General features: G+C 44.0%; 2 protein-coding genes and 1 pseudogene across 3 annotated transcripts; 1 reads left to right on the top strand and 2 right to left on the bottom strand.

Annotated features, from left to right (window-relative positions):
* Window positions 1-1,772: 1,772 nt before the first annotated feature.
* Window positions 1,773-6,148, bottom strand: LOC147441629 (uncharacterized). Its single transcript, XM_086483464.1, has 3 exons — window positions 5,774-6,148; window positions 4,847-5,668; window positions 1,773-2,330 (listed from the first exon to the last, which is right to left on the bottom strand). Exons 1-3 carry the CDS (start codon window positions 6,146-6,148, stop codon window positions 1,773-1,775), a joined length of 1,755 nt encoding a protein of 584 aa, XP_086339590.1.
* LOC147441630 (uncharacterized) lies at window positions 4,819-8,960 on the bottom strand (annotated as a pseudogene). The gene is made up of 2 exons (XR_015184372.1): window positions 6,337-8,960; window positions 4,819-6,193 (listed from the first exon to the last, which is right to left on the bottom strand). The product of XR_015184372.1 is annotated as an uncharacterized LOC147441630 (transcript).
* A 1,147-nt stretch (window positions 8,961-10,107) lies between these two features.
* Window positions 10,108-16,046, top strand: LOC147441631 (uncharacterized). The gene is made up of 6 exons (XM_086483761.1): window positions 10,108-10,254; window positions 11,019-11,083; window positions 11,358-11,430; window position 14,337; window positions 15,883-15,912; window positions 15,991-16,046. Exons 1-6 carry the CDS (start codon window positions 10,108-10,110, stop codon window positions 16,044-16,046), a joined length of 372 nt encoding a protein of 123 aa, XP_086339887.1.
* The last annotated feature ends 773 nt before the right edge of the window (window positions 16,047-16,819 follow it).

Here is a 16,819-nt window from a genome sequence, read left to right on the forward strand (position 1 = left end):
GACAACAACTGCCAGTGATTTATGACTCGAGTACAATTGCCAACAATTGCCACCAAAACGCTAACCCGATTACAATGTAATGGGCCCTATTTATATGCCTTGGGTTTACCATGGTAATTACCGTAGTAATTACTAACTGATTCACTACCCGTCTCACAAGAGAGCGTTCCCACCTAGTGAAACTATCTCAGCCGTCTACACTTATTCTATAAGTATACAACAATCTGTCTGTATGAGACTCTCATCAAGAGAGGCAACAGGAAACACAAGTCAAATCTTGACCATCTATCGTGTATGGGTTGTGACAGTATGAGGATGACTTGAATAGGGCACTTTGCCGGTGAATCAAGTCCATGTTTTAGGTTCTTTTTAGTGGTGTTGTGCGTTGACAACACCAAAAATCATGTCAAACAATCCATAACTTATCTTGTCCGTGACAAAGTGTCTGGAGCATATTTCATAAGGCGGTAGAATTGAATGTACCTAGCTAGCATGCCGTGCATGTAGAAATTTAAGCCCTTGGCAAAAGTGATGGCCTCAAACTTGAGAGCCAAAACCATAAGTGCCTTGCACAAAGGTATTGGTAGGGAGTGATATTCCCTATTTTGCCAGTTCCCCAAACTTGTGTGCCATTGACCATGATGCCAAGTCATTGGGCGGTACTTTGCTTTGCACAAAAGCATTAGTTTCTAGTGTAAATATATAAACATGGAAAAATAAACAATAATGAACATGGTCTAACTTGGTCATCCTGCTGTAACCAGTTGTCTGGAGATGTCGGAAGAAAAGCTCGCTCAAATGTAGGTCATAACCATCTCTATTGCGCGAGAGAAAGTTGGCGTGAAATATCCTATTGTCAATTTTACGCTTGTCAATTTTGCAAACAATGCGTCTTGTGGGTGACTATTTTGGGTCTATTATCTACCCTTGCACTTTTTTTAAAAAGTGAATCAAGTACAATATGCTTGATGGGTGGCAGGGCATTCAATGCCCTGTCACCAAAAAAAATTTCTCTCGGGCGTCGCTATAACCGTCGCTATTTATGGCTTTGGAGCATCGCTATAAGCGTCGCTATAGACTTTTGTGTAAACGTCGCTATAACCGTCGCTATGAGCGTCTCTATATAGCGACGCATATAGCGACGCTCTCGTAGCGACGCTATTAGCGACGGTTTTAGCGATGCCGGGGGTTATAAAAACCCAGTGTATTTCCGTCGCTAACAACGTCACAAGAGCACACAACCTCTTGTAGTGAAACCATCTCTTTGATACTCGGAGATATTTCCGCTACAATCATTGGATGCTTCAACCGTCAATGTAACCACGGTAGATGGCATCGTCCTAGCTTCAACGTGAAATGGATCTCCAAAAAACCCTGTAACCAAATGATTGAATCATAGAGCAACCGGATAGCATGTGTTATGCATTTGCGAGCATACCGATCATTAGAGATTAAAAAACAATCTTTGACGTGCTAATTTGCCACGTTTGGCATACAAATCATGATCAAGCTTGCCGCTACCGGAAGCTAGTATTGACTTCACCGCCTCAACCTGTATCTGCATGACTCCATACCAATGCAAGAACCATTCTACTAGACCGACATAACTTTGTTGCACCATCATTGCCCAACCCACTAGTTGAACATTTATGTTCAACCAATGAAAGCTCTTATTATTCAAAACTGTAAACCTGCTAACACTATGCAAAGATGAAGTAAAGTCATATGTACAAAGTTTTATTCATGTCTTTTTGCTATCTTGGACTGCACCCTTAAGTGGGATGCCCAACCTCTTCAACAAGAACTTGATGAACATCTGGCGTGAGAGCTCTGTTGAAATAGCGCTTGAGACGAACTCCATTTACCCTGTGTCGAAGGAGCTTACCATTGGACCGCTCTAACTGATAAGTACCATTAGGGAAAGCTTTGGTAATTTTGTAGGGCCCAATCCACTTCTTATTGAACTTTTTCTGGAACGTGAAATCAAGGTAGCTCTCGTACTTCATAACGAAATGCCCTTCTTGTAGCTCCTTTTTTGGCAATCTTTGATTGAACTTCGCCACACGTTTCTCTCTTTGTTGCACATAGAAATCTGCTGCAGCCTCTTGATCCATCTTCAAAGTCTCCAATTGTGTGATCCTGTCCTGCAAAACATCTCTTTGATTCACATTAGCTCGCCATAAACCTTTAAATGCGCCTAGTTGGATGTGTACAGGTAAGACTGCTTCTTTGCCAAACACCAATTCGTAGGGAGTGAAATTGGTGGCCACTTTATAAGAAGTTCGGTAGGCCCATAAGCATTTATCAAGATTCTCCTCCCAATCTTCCACCTGTTTATAAATATACTTGGTGAGTATTTTAATGATCTCACCATTTGCACTTTCAACCAAACCGTTACACTGTGGGTGATAGGGAGATGAGAATCTGTGTTGAATTCCCATCTTCTCTACCAAAGCACATACTAGCTTGCTACGGAATCCCTGTCCTCTATCTGATAGAATCAAATACAAACTGAGCAACTGAAAGAGCATTTACCTCCTTGACCTCTTTGGCTTCTACCCATCTAGTGAGGTAGTCGATGGCTACCAAAATGTATTTTTTTTCACTTGTAGACTTGGGAAGCAGGCCACTAACGTCCAATCCCCACTTTTCGAATGCATTTTGGGCCAAGATAGCCCCTTGTGACTCCGCCACTAAACGCCGATCACCCATAACTTGACATTCGTGACATGTCTTACAACAGTAATGAACATCTCTTACAAGAGATGGCCACCAAAAACGTGCTCTGAGAATGCGAAAGATTACCTGATCTTTACCTTGATGCCCGCTTTCTTCATGGCATTGTGTCAAAACCATGCCGATCTCCTCCTTGTAGATAACCCTCCTCAATACTCCATCATGGCCTTATACCATATGGTCTTCACCTATCAAAGTGAACCTGCTAGCCTTTTGGGTAATCCTTTTCCTCTGTAGCTTGGACATGCCTGCGGGACCTTGACCTGTGCTCAAGATGTAATGGGATTTGCCTATTCAATGAGAGAGTAGCGGAATTTAATGAGAGTACTTTCAAGAAATGATTTTGTGAGCATAGCGGGTTGACATAATTGAAGATAGCAACATAATCATAGCAATTAGTTAACTTGGCATAGACAATACTTTTGCAAGAGAGAGAGTTTAGAGAACATGACAACAGTTGAGGACCGGATTTATGTGGATCCCGTCCCCCCCTCCAATAGGCATTTGTATTATGATTTCTCCCATAAAGAGAGACTTGTTACAATACAGTCTTTGTGTTCCTTGTGACCTAGGTGATGCCATGAAGATGGAAGGCTTCATGCATCACAAACATAACATAAACTTGAAGAAAGCTTTAACTATCCCAAGCCTCAGTCCCAAGACCTCAAACACCTTCGAAGGTGGAGAGAGCTAGCAGGGAATGAGGGTAGGGAAGAGGAAGAAGAAACATTTCGTAGGAGAAAGAATTAGTTCCTCACTTATCATACTCTTGTTGCTAGCATACATAATAGCATAGTAATGAAGAAGAAGGAGATGGCAAGCTTAAGCATTGAAGCATGGCTCTTGGTTGGATTTGCACTCCATAGCCAAGAGTGTTGGTGTAGGCTCTCAACCTCTACTTGCTTGGAGAAGGAGAGGGAGCTCTTGCACTTTGCATAGTACACAATGAGAGTTCTTGTGAGTGTGTGTGGGTGAGTATACCCCCTAAGCACCCCCCTAGCTTGCTTGGGTCGACCCCCCCTTGTAGCTCATGCTTGAAGCTCATTGGACCCCTCCAGGCCTAGCCAATCACAAGCAGAAGCCATTACAAGCTACAGGGATAGCCTTGGGACAAGTGTCCCCCTTTCCCCTTTGAGAGAGAGGACTTGATAAATGCAAAAAAAATTAGATAATTCAAGTAATTTATCATTGGACCCCTTTGAAGCCTAGCCAATAGGCTTCAAGCAACACATGAAGGTAACATGGGTAGGGACCTGACATGTGTCCTTGCTGCCTCTTCAAGCTGGGGCTTCCCTTGTGAGTGTGAGTGTGTGTTCTCTCTCTAATACCTAGGAAAAGGGCTCGCCCCCCCTCTTGTAGGGATGCTTTTGACTTTAGGAGCTCAAGCACCTTAGTCATCAAGCATGACAAAGCACTTGGACTAGGGGGTATTCCCACAAGCATCTCAGGCAAGCATGTCAAGGCACCTCAAGCACCTTAATCAAGCGGCAAGTCAAGCACCTCAAGCATGGAGTAAGTCAAGCACCTCAAGCACCTTAATCAAGCACCTCAAGTAGGACAAACACCTCAAGCATGACAAGCACCTCAAGCATGACAAACACCTCGAGCTTGGGCCGGGTTCCCACCTCAAGCTCAGCCCTAGCTTACCTAAGGTCAAAGGACTTTTACACACATTATTGGAGGTCTTCAATGAAGCTAACCCTAAGGTCTTAAGCTCCATTGGTTAGCCTTGCTCTTGATAGACCATCTCCCATTTGAGCCCCTTTACTATTGGCCGCGTGTTGAGATAGATCTATAAGCACATATCTATATCTTAACACTTGTTCCCGTTTATTCTCCCACATTAAGTGATCAATTTAATATGAGAAAATAGTTTGGGTTGGTTAGATATTAGATTTTATGACACAAGAAATCATCCACATATTTTAGTGTTTCCCTACCTGCATAGCTAGCCGACGTCACATATAAACCTGTTGCATGTATCTGTACTCAGCTACTAATCAGCTTCTTGATTTTTCTCTCTCCTAACATGCTTGAATTGCACCACTTCAAAAAACTTCAACAACGTTTTAATAGAAAAAAACCAATGCTTGAGAGAATCCCTCTTCACCTGCCATTGCCCCAATAGTTGTTTAATAACCAAAAGGGCATCTCCCTTCACTCTGAGCCTGGATATTCCAAACTCGATACACTGTTTAAGGTCCAAGTGGAGAGCCAAGTACTCTGCCTCATTGTTTGTATGCACATCCTCCAAATCATAAGCTTTTGACAAAATAGTGTTATCTTGTGGATCTTGTCTAATGGCCCCACCTTCGGCTTTTTTGACAACCCTCCTGTAAGCACCATCAAACCACATGACAAAAGCTTCCTTTAGATCCGGTTCATTGTTTGTCTCTTCTCGAACCACCCTCGGATACACTGGCAAATCTACACCCTTATTTACCAAAACATTTGCGAGATGTGACTTGCAAGTGTGATCAATTTTAAACTCAAAATTGAACTCCTGTAACTCTAGCACCCTCTTCATAGTGCGTCTCCCTGATCGTAGGTGAAGCACCACTTCAGGTAATAAATTGTTAGGGGTAAGCACATAAAACGTGCAAACAGTTAAATGCACTTTGAACTTCCTGCAAGCAAACACTAGTGTCATCACGCATTGCTCAACCTCTGTGTAAGACATCTCTCCTAGACTGATGACCCGACTCTCAAAGTAGACAGGTTTGTAACACCGCCCTACCTTTTGTAGTAGGACTGCACCAATTGCAACTGTACCCACTATCATAGCAACATAAAAATCATCCTCACGGTTGGGAGGACAAACAATAGGCAATTGACATAAGATTTCTTTAACCCTGTCAGAAGCTATTTGTGTGTCCTCATTCCATTGAAAGTTATGAACTTGTTGACTCATGTTTTGAAGAGGGTATACATACTGTGAAAGCATCCAAAATAATCAAGAGAGGTACTTCAATTTATGCACAAATGATGCCAAACCTGTAGCACTTTTGGGAGGCTCCATCAACACAAGATCCTTTACCTTGTCCGGATCTGCTTTGATACCATTCTGTGAGACCACATGCCCTAGCAAGCGAGCTCGAGGTTGAGCTAACTTACACTTTTTAGGATTCAATTGACTACTTGCTTCATCCAATCGTTGAAAGCATAGCTTTAACTTGGACAAATGATCAGCCTTGGAACTGTAACACCCTATGTCATCCATGAAAATTCTGATGAACTTACCAAGGTAGGGACCAAACACTTTATTCATCCAATCTTGAAAAGTTGCGTAAGCATTCACCAAGACGAAGGGAATTCTGCGGTAGGCAAAACAACCCCATGGTGAAATGAAGGTGGTTTTCATCTGGTCTTCAAGTGCAACGCCTATCTGGAAGTATCCAGAGAAGCCGTCCATAATAGAGTACCTTTCATGACCTGCAACTTGATTTAAAATTTCCTCCTGAAAGGGTAAAGGATAATAGTTACGCTTGGTAGCAACATTTAAAGGCTTATAATCAACACACACTCGCCATTTTTCGTTCTTATTAGGTGTTATGACAACCGCGGAGACCCACTCAGATTCTTGCACGGGATAGATAATACCTGCATCCAATAGCTTGTTGATTTCCTGCCAGAGAGCCTCCTGTTGAATTTCCCTTAACCTCCTTAGCTTTTGTGCCTTTGGTTTATGCCCCTCCTTGAGTATCCTGTGTTTGACTTCCTTGGAACCTCGCAAATCTTTATACTCAGTGGCAAACAAATTAGAATAGGATGCACAAAGTTGCGCATAACTTTCCTTCTCTTTCTTTGTTAAGTCCTCTCCTAGCATACCTCTTACCTCTTGAGCATCAAGAGGAGAAACTTGAGCTTGCATACCTTTTTTGGGAATAGAGTTATCGATAGCAACCCCAAAGAGATCAGCATCAATTTGGAGGAGATTATCATCACTCTTTCCCTCTTCTATATCTGTGTAGCCTTCATCATAGGTTGACTCTGTTTCGTATTCGTAGCTTGTTGTAGAATCACCTCCCTCATCCTTCGCCATGGGATGAGAGCAACTCTCCCTCGTCCATAGATCAAGCATCACCTTTCTATCATTCTCTTTATCAAATAAAGTAAATACCCCTTTTTCCCAATCCTGCTTGGCCCCCATTGCAAGAAGCCATGGTCTACCCAATATGATAGGGTAAGCATTGTCGCCAGCTTTCATAACAAAAAAAATTAGGCATTCAACACCCATAACTTTTACCTTCACATCCTGTGCTATGCCCAAACACCTGGCCTTGGTATGGTTGGCCATCATCATTCGCACATTAGATCTTACCACTGTTTTAACTCCGGCATCCTTCATGGCGGATTCTGTCATGACACACACTTGGGCCCCTCCATCGATGTATGTCTGTACCTGCATCTTCTTTTCAATAAGAGCATCAACAAGTGGAAGCACATTTGCTGGACTCCCAACCCTCAATGCTAGATTCCCCACAATATGCACTCTTGTTTTGTCCCGTGGAAGCATGGTGCTAGCACTAGTAGACCACTGAAATCGCAGTTTAGGATTTAAGGCAAGCAACTGACCGAAAGTAATATTAGCCTTTTGGTTCTTGACATCACTCACCAAGTCATATTCGAGATGATCCCTTCCAAGTTGGTAGTCGGATTGCTTGATTTTACGCCTTCTTCTTTTTCTCGTCTCTGCCTGCTCTCTACCTTCATCGATTTTTCCTTTGCATTTGCAAGCTCTAGTCTCCCGCTCTGTCTCCGTCTCTCTTCCTTCACGTGCTCTCTTGTTGGCCAAAACATCTACTACCTGTTCATCTACTCCAATCATATTAACGCGATGAGCTTCTTCATTACCTTGAGGGCAGGAGGTATAGGATTGTCAGACTGCTGCTCTCTTTGTCCGTTGAGTTGCCCTTGTCCTCTTCCTCTTCCGAAGAGTGGATACATACCTCCTCTTACCCTTGGTGGATACGGGAAATACGGTGCATAGTGACCTTCTTTGCCGCAATTATAACAACGGCCAGGCAACTGCCTAGCTCTTCCTTTGCCCACTCTTTGCTGCCCTCTGTCCATCACACTCAAACGAAGCTCTTGCATTTGTTCCGATAAATCTTGAGCAGTACGTACCCAGTGTTGAGGATTCGCTTGATCCTATGCACGAACCTCGCCTTGAGAGCTCGGTGGTTGCTCGTATCCCATCATACCTTGTTCAATCTTCTTCTTGATCTTCTTGCTTTTTGCTCGAGCAATTGCTACAACACCGTTGTAGTTCTGGGGGCTTTCAAAATCCACCTTTTCTCATACCTTGGGATGTAGACATGACATAAATTTGTTCATCTTGAAATAGTCACCGTTGGCCAATTGCATTGATGTGGCTAATTCTGCCCAACATTCTTCAAACCGATTAAGAAAAACATTAAATTCTTCACTTACATCTTGCCTGAGAGCTTTTGGCTTTGCGTCCATATCCATAGGTGATACTTCCTTTCAAAAATGTTGTAAGAAACTGGCTTGTACACACACATAACTTGGGGGCGACACACGCACACAACCAAGCCAAGGCACAAGATCTGGTCGAGCTGAGAATAGAGAAGATGACGAGGAATAGAGGGACCTTCAGGTTATGACCCTCTTCAATTCATCTCAAAAGTATGAGAGCAAGGTACAATGGTATCGTCTTCACACCAAAAAAAACATTGGACAACCTTCCTCCTCTCACGAGTTTGCAGACGGAGGTCCTCTTAGTTCTTGAGTAGCCTATACTAGCTTAGCCTCCCCCCGACAGCGCCCTCCTTGTTGATGGCCTCTGTTCGCAGCTTTGACGATTACCTGCCCATGGACAACCTCCTAATAAAGCCTTTTTTTTCTATGCAGCCTGTCGGGACTTCAAACGCTGGCCTGTATATATATATTTTCCCGCCTTCATATGTTTATGGGACTCCTTCTCTTCTGCACGCTGCCTTTCTTCATCATGCTCAGGGTCGGACCCCTTGCCACATGCAGTGCAGCCTCGAAACTGTTGGGCTCCCAGTTGCGCTCCCTTATTAGCTGGCTCCACTCAGGCCGCCTCTCTCCCCAAGCGATGGCCTCCGCCTCCTTGCTTGCAGCAATACCCCCCGTAACACCTTCGTCCTCTGGCCTTTCCAGGTCGTTGATGACCCTGGCGGCCCCTCAGGCTCTTCTCAATAATCTAATGCCCTCGCTTGTCACTCCCTTGCATGGCGGTTTTCTCCTGCCTCTGCCCACGCACTTGGCAACCCCCCCATCTGGTCCAACTTTCCCTCCTCTTCTCACATGCCGTGGACTATTTTTCCCCTACACGACTTCCACCTGTACACAGCACGGACTTCAACTCGTTGGTAACTTCGTTAGCATAGTGGCGGATTTTCCCCCTTCTTGGCTTCTCAGCAGTCCACGTGGCTTGACACGATCTCCCTCTAAAGCTCTAAAAAAGTCGGCGCTATGAAGCTCTAATAAAAGCAGCGTCGTCAAGCAAAAATAAAAAGCTGTGAAGTAACTAACAAAGTGAAAAGTTGCCGCGCTCTGTAAAGCTCTAAAACAAACGCAGCAAACACGCAGAGTACAAAAAACGCAGTTCATAGGCAGTTTGAAGCAGATTGACAGTTCGTACTCCGCAAGATTCAGTTCGCAGCTTCAGGTAGGCTCTCTCTCTCTCTCTTTCTCTCTCTCTCTCTCTCTCTCTCTCTCTCTCTCTCTCTCTCTCTCTCTCTCAGAAGGCCCGTAAAGGCATACGTTTCTTGGTGCTTGTCGCTTCAGTTCGCAGCTTCAGGTAGGTTCTCTCTCTCTTCTCTCTCTCTCTCTCTCTCTCTCTCTCTCTCTCTCAGAAGGCCTCTCGTGACGCTCAGCCAATCAGCTTCCAGTTTCTGATCACGCCCGGGCTGCAGATCTGCTGTACTTAGTTCTGCAGACGATGATGTGGGCATCCAATCATTGGGAAGTCACGAATCGCATCCAAGTTCTGACATGTCATAATATGCTGCATTCCACGTGCTGACAGGTCATGGTCTCCTTCATCATGCATTCCCACTGCTGATGGGTCAGCTTCTAGCTAATGAATTGCCTCATGGGCCTCTAAAGTAAAGCGTCAATCTCCTCCATAGTGAAAAAGCGTTAGTTCTCACTTGGTTCTCTCTCTCTCTCTCTCTCTCTCTCTCTCTCTCTCTCTCTCTCTCAGAAGGCCCGTAAAGGCATACGTAGAGGCAATCATAATATATCAAATGCAACATGTAAATACCTCTATTGATATGATGCAGTCAGAGGGGAATTGCCTCTTTTTTGAGTGCACGTGGCTCTGCAGATATGGTGCTTGAATGTCAGAACCTGAGAATTTCCCCTCAGTGAGAACTCAGTATGTCCACTGTACTCGTCGCTCATGATGTGATTATGATGCAAATATGGAGTGATGGCAGAAGAGTTGAAAATCTTGCAGGAAGCAGATCTTCCAAGTCTTGTGCTCTCCAGACATTGTCGATGGCGATGCATACAGATGCTCTTGATGTTTGTAGAGTTTCGAACCTTTCTTTCAATTTTCCTTTCCCCACCAGCACACTTTGGAAGTATATGGCTTGACCTCCTAATTGCCACAACAGGGATGATTGCGTCTCTCTGATCCCAATACTATCAGGGCTTTCATTCACAAATTCCACATGTGCCACATGATTGAATGCACATTGCGATTGTTGCATCTCTTCTGAAATGTGAGCCAAGAGCGTCTCTTTGCCGAGCCCAACTTGGCCCACTATACCCACTAGACAGAGTCGTGGTGCCCTAAAACTCAATGCTCCAAGGTTTGTGGCGATGATGCAGGGTGTGGTAGTAGCGTTGGGGCAATACGATCTACTGCCTGTTGTCGGTAAGAGTAGTTGGAGGACCTTGAGGGCCATGGAGAACACAGATGGCGTTAGCAGGACAAGGCTAGTCACATCGCACAACACTACTAGCAAATCCCTCTTATCAACTCTAATTGTTTGGTTGGTGATTCCTCATTTCACAATGCTGCCAATTGTCCTGTAGATCTTCAATACTTGCTAGTGCATCTTGCATGGATAACTAATTTGATGTTTTGAGACCATGTCCACCTTCTGCAACGTCTAGGAGGGGAGAGTTATTATGCACGGGTAGGGGGTGTCCATGCTGAGGATAAAGGGGTCTCACTAGCAATTATAGCAGCTATGTGTGTATGTCCACCTTCAACTACCTTACTCAGCTCATTTCTGTAGGCGCAACTACTTATGGTCTAACTCTAACGTGTTTCATTGCAGACAGATCAAGAGAAACTTGGACGCATCTCCTCTACATTTGCAACGGCGCCATATTCCAACGTGCGGTGAGTACAAAGTGCCACATTTTAATCTTGAACGCTGAGGACACAGTAAAAAGGAACACATAGAAAATTGCATGCTGCCGTGGGAATGGCACGTTCTCTCGTATTATAAAAATTGGGGAGGACTGTGCAAACTCCCCCGTCAGGGACACCAGCACGTTTTCTTTTTTTTCTATAACATAAGAGATAAAGAACACATACAAATAATGAGATTACTCTCAGAACCTTAAACATTGTGCTATTACTTTTCTAACACTTCGTACTTATTATTTGCAAGGGACATTCAAGAAATCAGCAACCGCTTGCCTCTTCTCAGTCCGAAACCCCACAACAGCGCAATCCAGCACCAGGTACATAGTTGTTTCAAACACTTGAACTATTCGCTGCTTAGCCGTGACTAGTAACTAAATCACAAGGTTTTGATCGGACTGAACCATTAAGATTGAGTCTGACTGAAGCCTTCAATGGACCATCACCGAAAGCGTAGGATACACCTCAGCAGATTGAAAGCGAGACATCGCACTTCAATCAAGAAGAAGGCTAGATTTCTACCATGCTCACAATCATGGATTGATATCGTCAATTTAGTACACCGATGGAGTTCAGAAATAGCAACGACATTCAGACCTTTAAGCATATGCTTTGTTTGTGGTGTAGTTTTCATCCAAAGAAGTGCCTCTTTTCATTGTACTCAAGCTCCAGATGAGACATCGGTTGCAATGTTCGCTAGCAGTCTACTGGTATCTAGCTTAGAGGCTACACAAATAGAAACACAATGGGTGCAGTGCTCCTCTTGTGAGAACTCAAGTGCACGTCGCAGATATTGTGTGCCGCTACTTCCAGAATACACAAGAAGAATACTGAACGAAAATCAGCTTCACATACAACTACTGAGCATCATTGACATATCTATCAACACCATCTCAACAGTGACAACAATTGTACGTGGTACACTAGACAGACGTTCAACATTAGATAACCCTCTGCTGTCATGGAGTAAAGAGCATAGAACAACCTTCACAGAGCAAGACCTAGCTACATCACAAGTGGCAGACATACTTGCATTCAATCTTGAGAACAACTTCGTACTACAGAAGTACATGTCGATGGCTGAACGACCGAATAATAAGCTTGGCCTCTGCATACTAAGTCAAGATAGTGTGAGCAAGATCATTCAGCACCAACAAAACAATGCACTGTTTGCACTGATGGCGTAGCTTGACACGAGTTTGATGTTTGGTATCATCGAAAACATCGTTGAACCAGCCAGGAGAAGAGCATTCACCGCTAGCGATACTTACGAATTTGCTTCTTTGCAGCTCCGTGGGCGTCAACAATTGCTTGAGAGAACAGTTACTTTCAAGCCCAATGGCATGCCTGCCGCATCAAGCTCCGTGAACGACATCACAATAGAGATAGCAGCGTTTCCATTCCTGTTTCCTTTCGGGAAAGGCCAATATGATGGTACAATCAACTTCAGTATATATGTAAAGATACGTGCATCGAATTTGTTCTTCGTTTACACCCTGTACAAGCCATACCTGCTCATAATGTACCAAGTAAAGCAGGCTCTTATGTTGGCTAACAATACACACACGAGCTTGTTGCAAAGGGACATTGACAACTACAAGAAGGCCAATCGTACAGCAACTGACGAGGACACTGTGAGACATGTGCTTCGGTACAGCACCCCTTCCAGCATGCCAGGCTCCTTCTCGTGGCACCGCAAGAACATAAAGGACTTGATAGCAATGGTGGACGAATGGGGAATGCCTGATTTCTTCTTGACTTTTACTTCCGATGAGGTCACAGACACAAGATGGCCTGAGATTGACACGATCGAGCTAATTGCACGTCATTTGAACGCTTCCTTCACTTGGACAGACTGCCCGGTCGAATGCGCCCTCACCTTCCACACTAAATTCCAAATGCTTATGTCCAAATATATACTTGCGAAAGGTGTGTTGGGCCGTGTGCAACACCACTTGGTTAGATATGAGGTCCAAAATAGAGGATCACTGCATGCTCATGTCATACTGTGGATGCATGAAGAAGACAAAGCAACTATCTGCTGAGATAACTGCATACATCCCGCAAGAAACCAGCACTGTGGTTTTGCCAGAAGTGAGCCACCTCCGACAACTCGTGCTCAGGAAAAAACTTCACAAGTGTCGTACAAGTTGTTACCACGATCAAAGAGATGGAGTATGTAAACACGGTTTTCCATTTCATGCGCAGCCAAACCCAAACCCAGTCTTCAACGAACAAAATCACAGATGGAAATACTTCAGGCCCCAGCATGAAGACAGAAATGTCGTACCGTACCACCCTACACTGCTTCTGCTATGGGGTGCACATATGAATATACAGCGGGTCACCAATTCAACATTGTCCTATTACGCCCTGAAGTATGCACTCAAAAATGAACCAATGGGCCATCTCAACATCTGCTCAGAAGATGCAGAGCGCTTAGGCCTAGGTGGCCTTGACAATGTGAAATTGAAGCTGATCTCAGCCTCTTTATTGTCGAAGCCTATCTCAGCAACAAAAGTGGCATTAAATTATTTGCAAATCCCAATCATTTCAAAGAGTGACACCGTCCAATACGTCTACTCATCACCCCAGGCACTACGACAACGAATCATTTCTCACAACAATGATGTCGTGCTGCACCCTGTTGATCTGTACTGCGCACGACCACAAAGTCTGGAGAATCTTACGTTCTACGACTTCCACAAGAATTACACAGTGATGAAGGGAAAAAAAGGAAAAAAAGTATTTCAGAGGCGAACACCTACAGCCAATCACTGGAGCGACAACACTGATTGGTCCGTTTCACAGACTTCCACCTAGGGCATCATCCGGAGGCTTTCTTTTACAGTGTGCTGCTAAAGAGGATCACCTTCAGAAACGAATCCCAGCTGCTCTCACCGGAGAACACATCCAGGTCATACTATCTTGAGTGCAAACTTAGAAATTTGATACTGATAGATGAGGACCTTGAGATGTACATCACAGAGTATACACAACGAAATATGCTCACGACAGATCAAACACACCAATTTCAGAATATGATACTACAGAAGACATCCTCAACAAAGGCTACCTTATTTCAATCTCCAGATGTGCAACAGACTACGAGCAACATGACACGAATTCTCGTATCTCTGCCCTTCTAAACGAGCTTCAAAACGTCCAGAACGCGTCACTGACATCTGAACAAGCAGAGATCTACAAGAAGCTCACAGCAGCAAAGGGTGGTGTGCATGTGATCAGAGGCACTCCTGGCAGTGGCAAAAGCGTCCTCATAAGATATATCACAAGCCAACTCATAATGCAAGGGAAAACTGTCACATTCGCTACTTCGACTGGTGTAGCGGCCACTAGGTTGAGCAGCATTGCAACAACTGTCCATTACCAATTCAAGATACCGGTGCGCACATAGCAGTATCCCCTATCAATCTTCGAAACTGATGACAGCTACGTCAGTATCAAAGAAGCAGACACGATTATCATAGACGAGATTTCTATGTTGACAAAGCAAACTTTTGATCTCATAGTACGACAAATTGTGAATGTCACCAACGGCACACTGCTAGACCCATTCAAATATAAAAAGCTCTTATTGTTCGGTGATTTGGCACAGTTGCCGCCGGTATGCAGGCATCAAAGTGATCATTGCTACTCATGCCACATCACAAGCTCCACTTATTGGTCCACTACTACTACGTACATTATGTCTTGCTCAGTGTGCCATGCAAAAGATATCTCTTTCATAGAGTTCCTCAATACAATAAGAGTCAGGCTCCCCACAAAGAAAGAGATCCACGATGCGCTCGGTGATTGCATCATAACGCAGGATCAAATAGAGCAACACATGGATAGGAATATGACAATCATTTGCACACACAAGAGTGACGCTCGATATTATAATAACCTTCTCTTTGAACGCTTCCATCAGCATAGTCACATCATCCGAATCGGCCTCAAGACAAACGCACACAACGTCCCTGAGCTCCAAGCATGGCTTGAAGATCCCGACTTCCACGCAATTGACAGAATAGCAGAAGGAGCAAAGGCAATGATAACAAAGAACATAGACTTAACAATTGGAGCAGCCAATGGATCACTATGTCGCGTAGACGAAATCCTCCAAGATGAAGAAGGAGACGTCAAAGCAATCAAAGTCACACTCGACACATCCAAATAGGAACTTACGCTTCGACGTTCCAAGCATAGCAGACGGACATTTAATGGGCACTGGTACCAGAAATCCACATTCCCACTAGCTCTCGCCTACTCTATGACTGGACACAAGTCCCAAGGCGCAACAATCAACTCCAACGTCTTGCTCATTGTAAAAGAAGTTTTCGCCCCTGGCCTTCTATACGTGATGCTATCACGCGTCACTGAGCGAACCCGGCTACATTTACTAGAGCTACCTATGCCAGAGATGTTCACACCATCTAGATTTTTGAACTTCTAGCCGGGAATGTTTCCTACATCCTCTTCAGTATCAATTCCTGTTTCTATTAAACATATGAAATCACCTTGTAACTGCCTTCTATATAAAGCAGGAAGTTTTGTTTAACTGCTTGTCTTCTCTTCTGTGGACTTCTCATGTTCAATATGTTGCACTGCTGAGACACCTTCCCTATCACCCCTGCTCACTCTGATCCACCTTCTGTAAATTTACTGCTCTTCCCTTTTTCACTTCATTCATTTGTGTTTAAACGTTTGTCAGATCTTATGTTTCAAAAATACTTCAAGATGTCATCAAAATAATTTTTTTAACGTGCAAGAAACTGAATCAAACAATGGATCACAACACGGTACATTTTGCACGCTTCTTTGATCTTGCATTTGCCTGTGTATACACATGCAAATCAATCACTCGTTTTTCTTTACAACTCTTCAAGCAATACACGAACAACGCAAAGGAAATGCAACCAGCGATACAACCTAAGAGATTTTACCTCACGACTAAGCAAATGAGATTGGCAAACTCAGCAGGCGAGAAACCCCATGTGTATATTGAGGGGTTCCATACTTTTCAAGAACGTCGCAACTTCATGAATAAGTGCGACGCAAGATATAAATCTCTAGACCAAACGATGGCCACACGAAACACAGAAAGGATGACAACAGGTACTATTAGAAAAGGAAAATATAATGCCTTCTATCTGTCGTGCTAAGAAGCTTGCTCCTACATCCTGCAGGTCTCATGAAGAAAATACTTGAAGAGCTTGATATCCAGTACGATGATGATGAGAGTATGTTGCGTAATGTTGAAGCACAACAACTCCTCGACACAAAAACATAAGGAATTACATTGTACGCGATGGAGCAGCTGCGGTTTGGTTACAACATTGACTTGGTTGAACTTTCAAAAGCTACTCAAGAAAAATGTGCCGTTATCTTGACAAATTTCATGACTTCGGCAAACCACACGCACGACGCAAATAATCCACCTATCACAATTCAGAAGGTAGCATGGCACTATAGCGAACACAAGGCAATAAATTATGGACAACCAGCCTCCCCATACAAGCCAGTTGCAACAGACCAAGGCAAGTATGGATAACAAGTATCACTAGCTTCCATTCACTTCTCCATAGCAATGTCATTTTTTTATTGACCTAACCAATCTGGATGTACTGCAGATTTAGACACTCATCAACAACTAGAGACAAGCATCGGCCTTCCACCCCAGAAAAAGCAGCGTCGCGGGAAGAATAC

The sequence above is a fragment of the Adiantum capillus-veneris genome, chromosome 15, assembly GCF_014529385.1.
Source record: "Adiantum capillus-veneris isolate H3 chromosome 15, ASM1452938v2, whole genome shotgun sequence".
In the NCBI taxonomy this organism is placed as follows: domain Eukaryota; kingdom Viridiplantae; phylum Streptophyta; class Polypodiopsida; order Polypodiales; family Pteridaceae; genus Adiantum; species Adiantum capillus-veneris.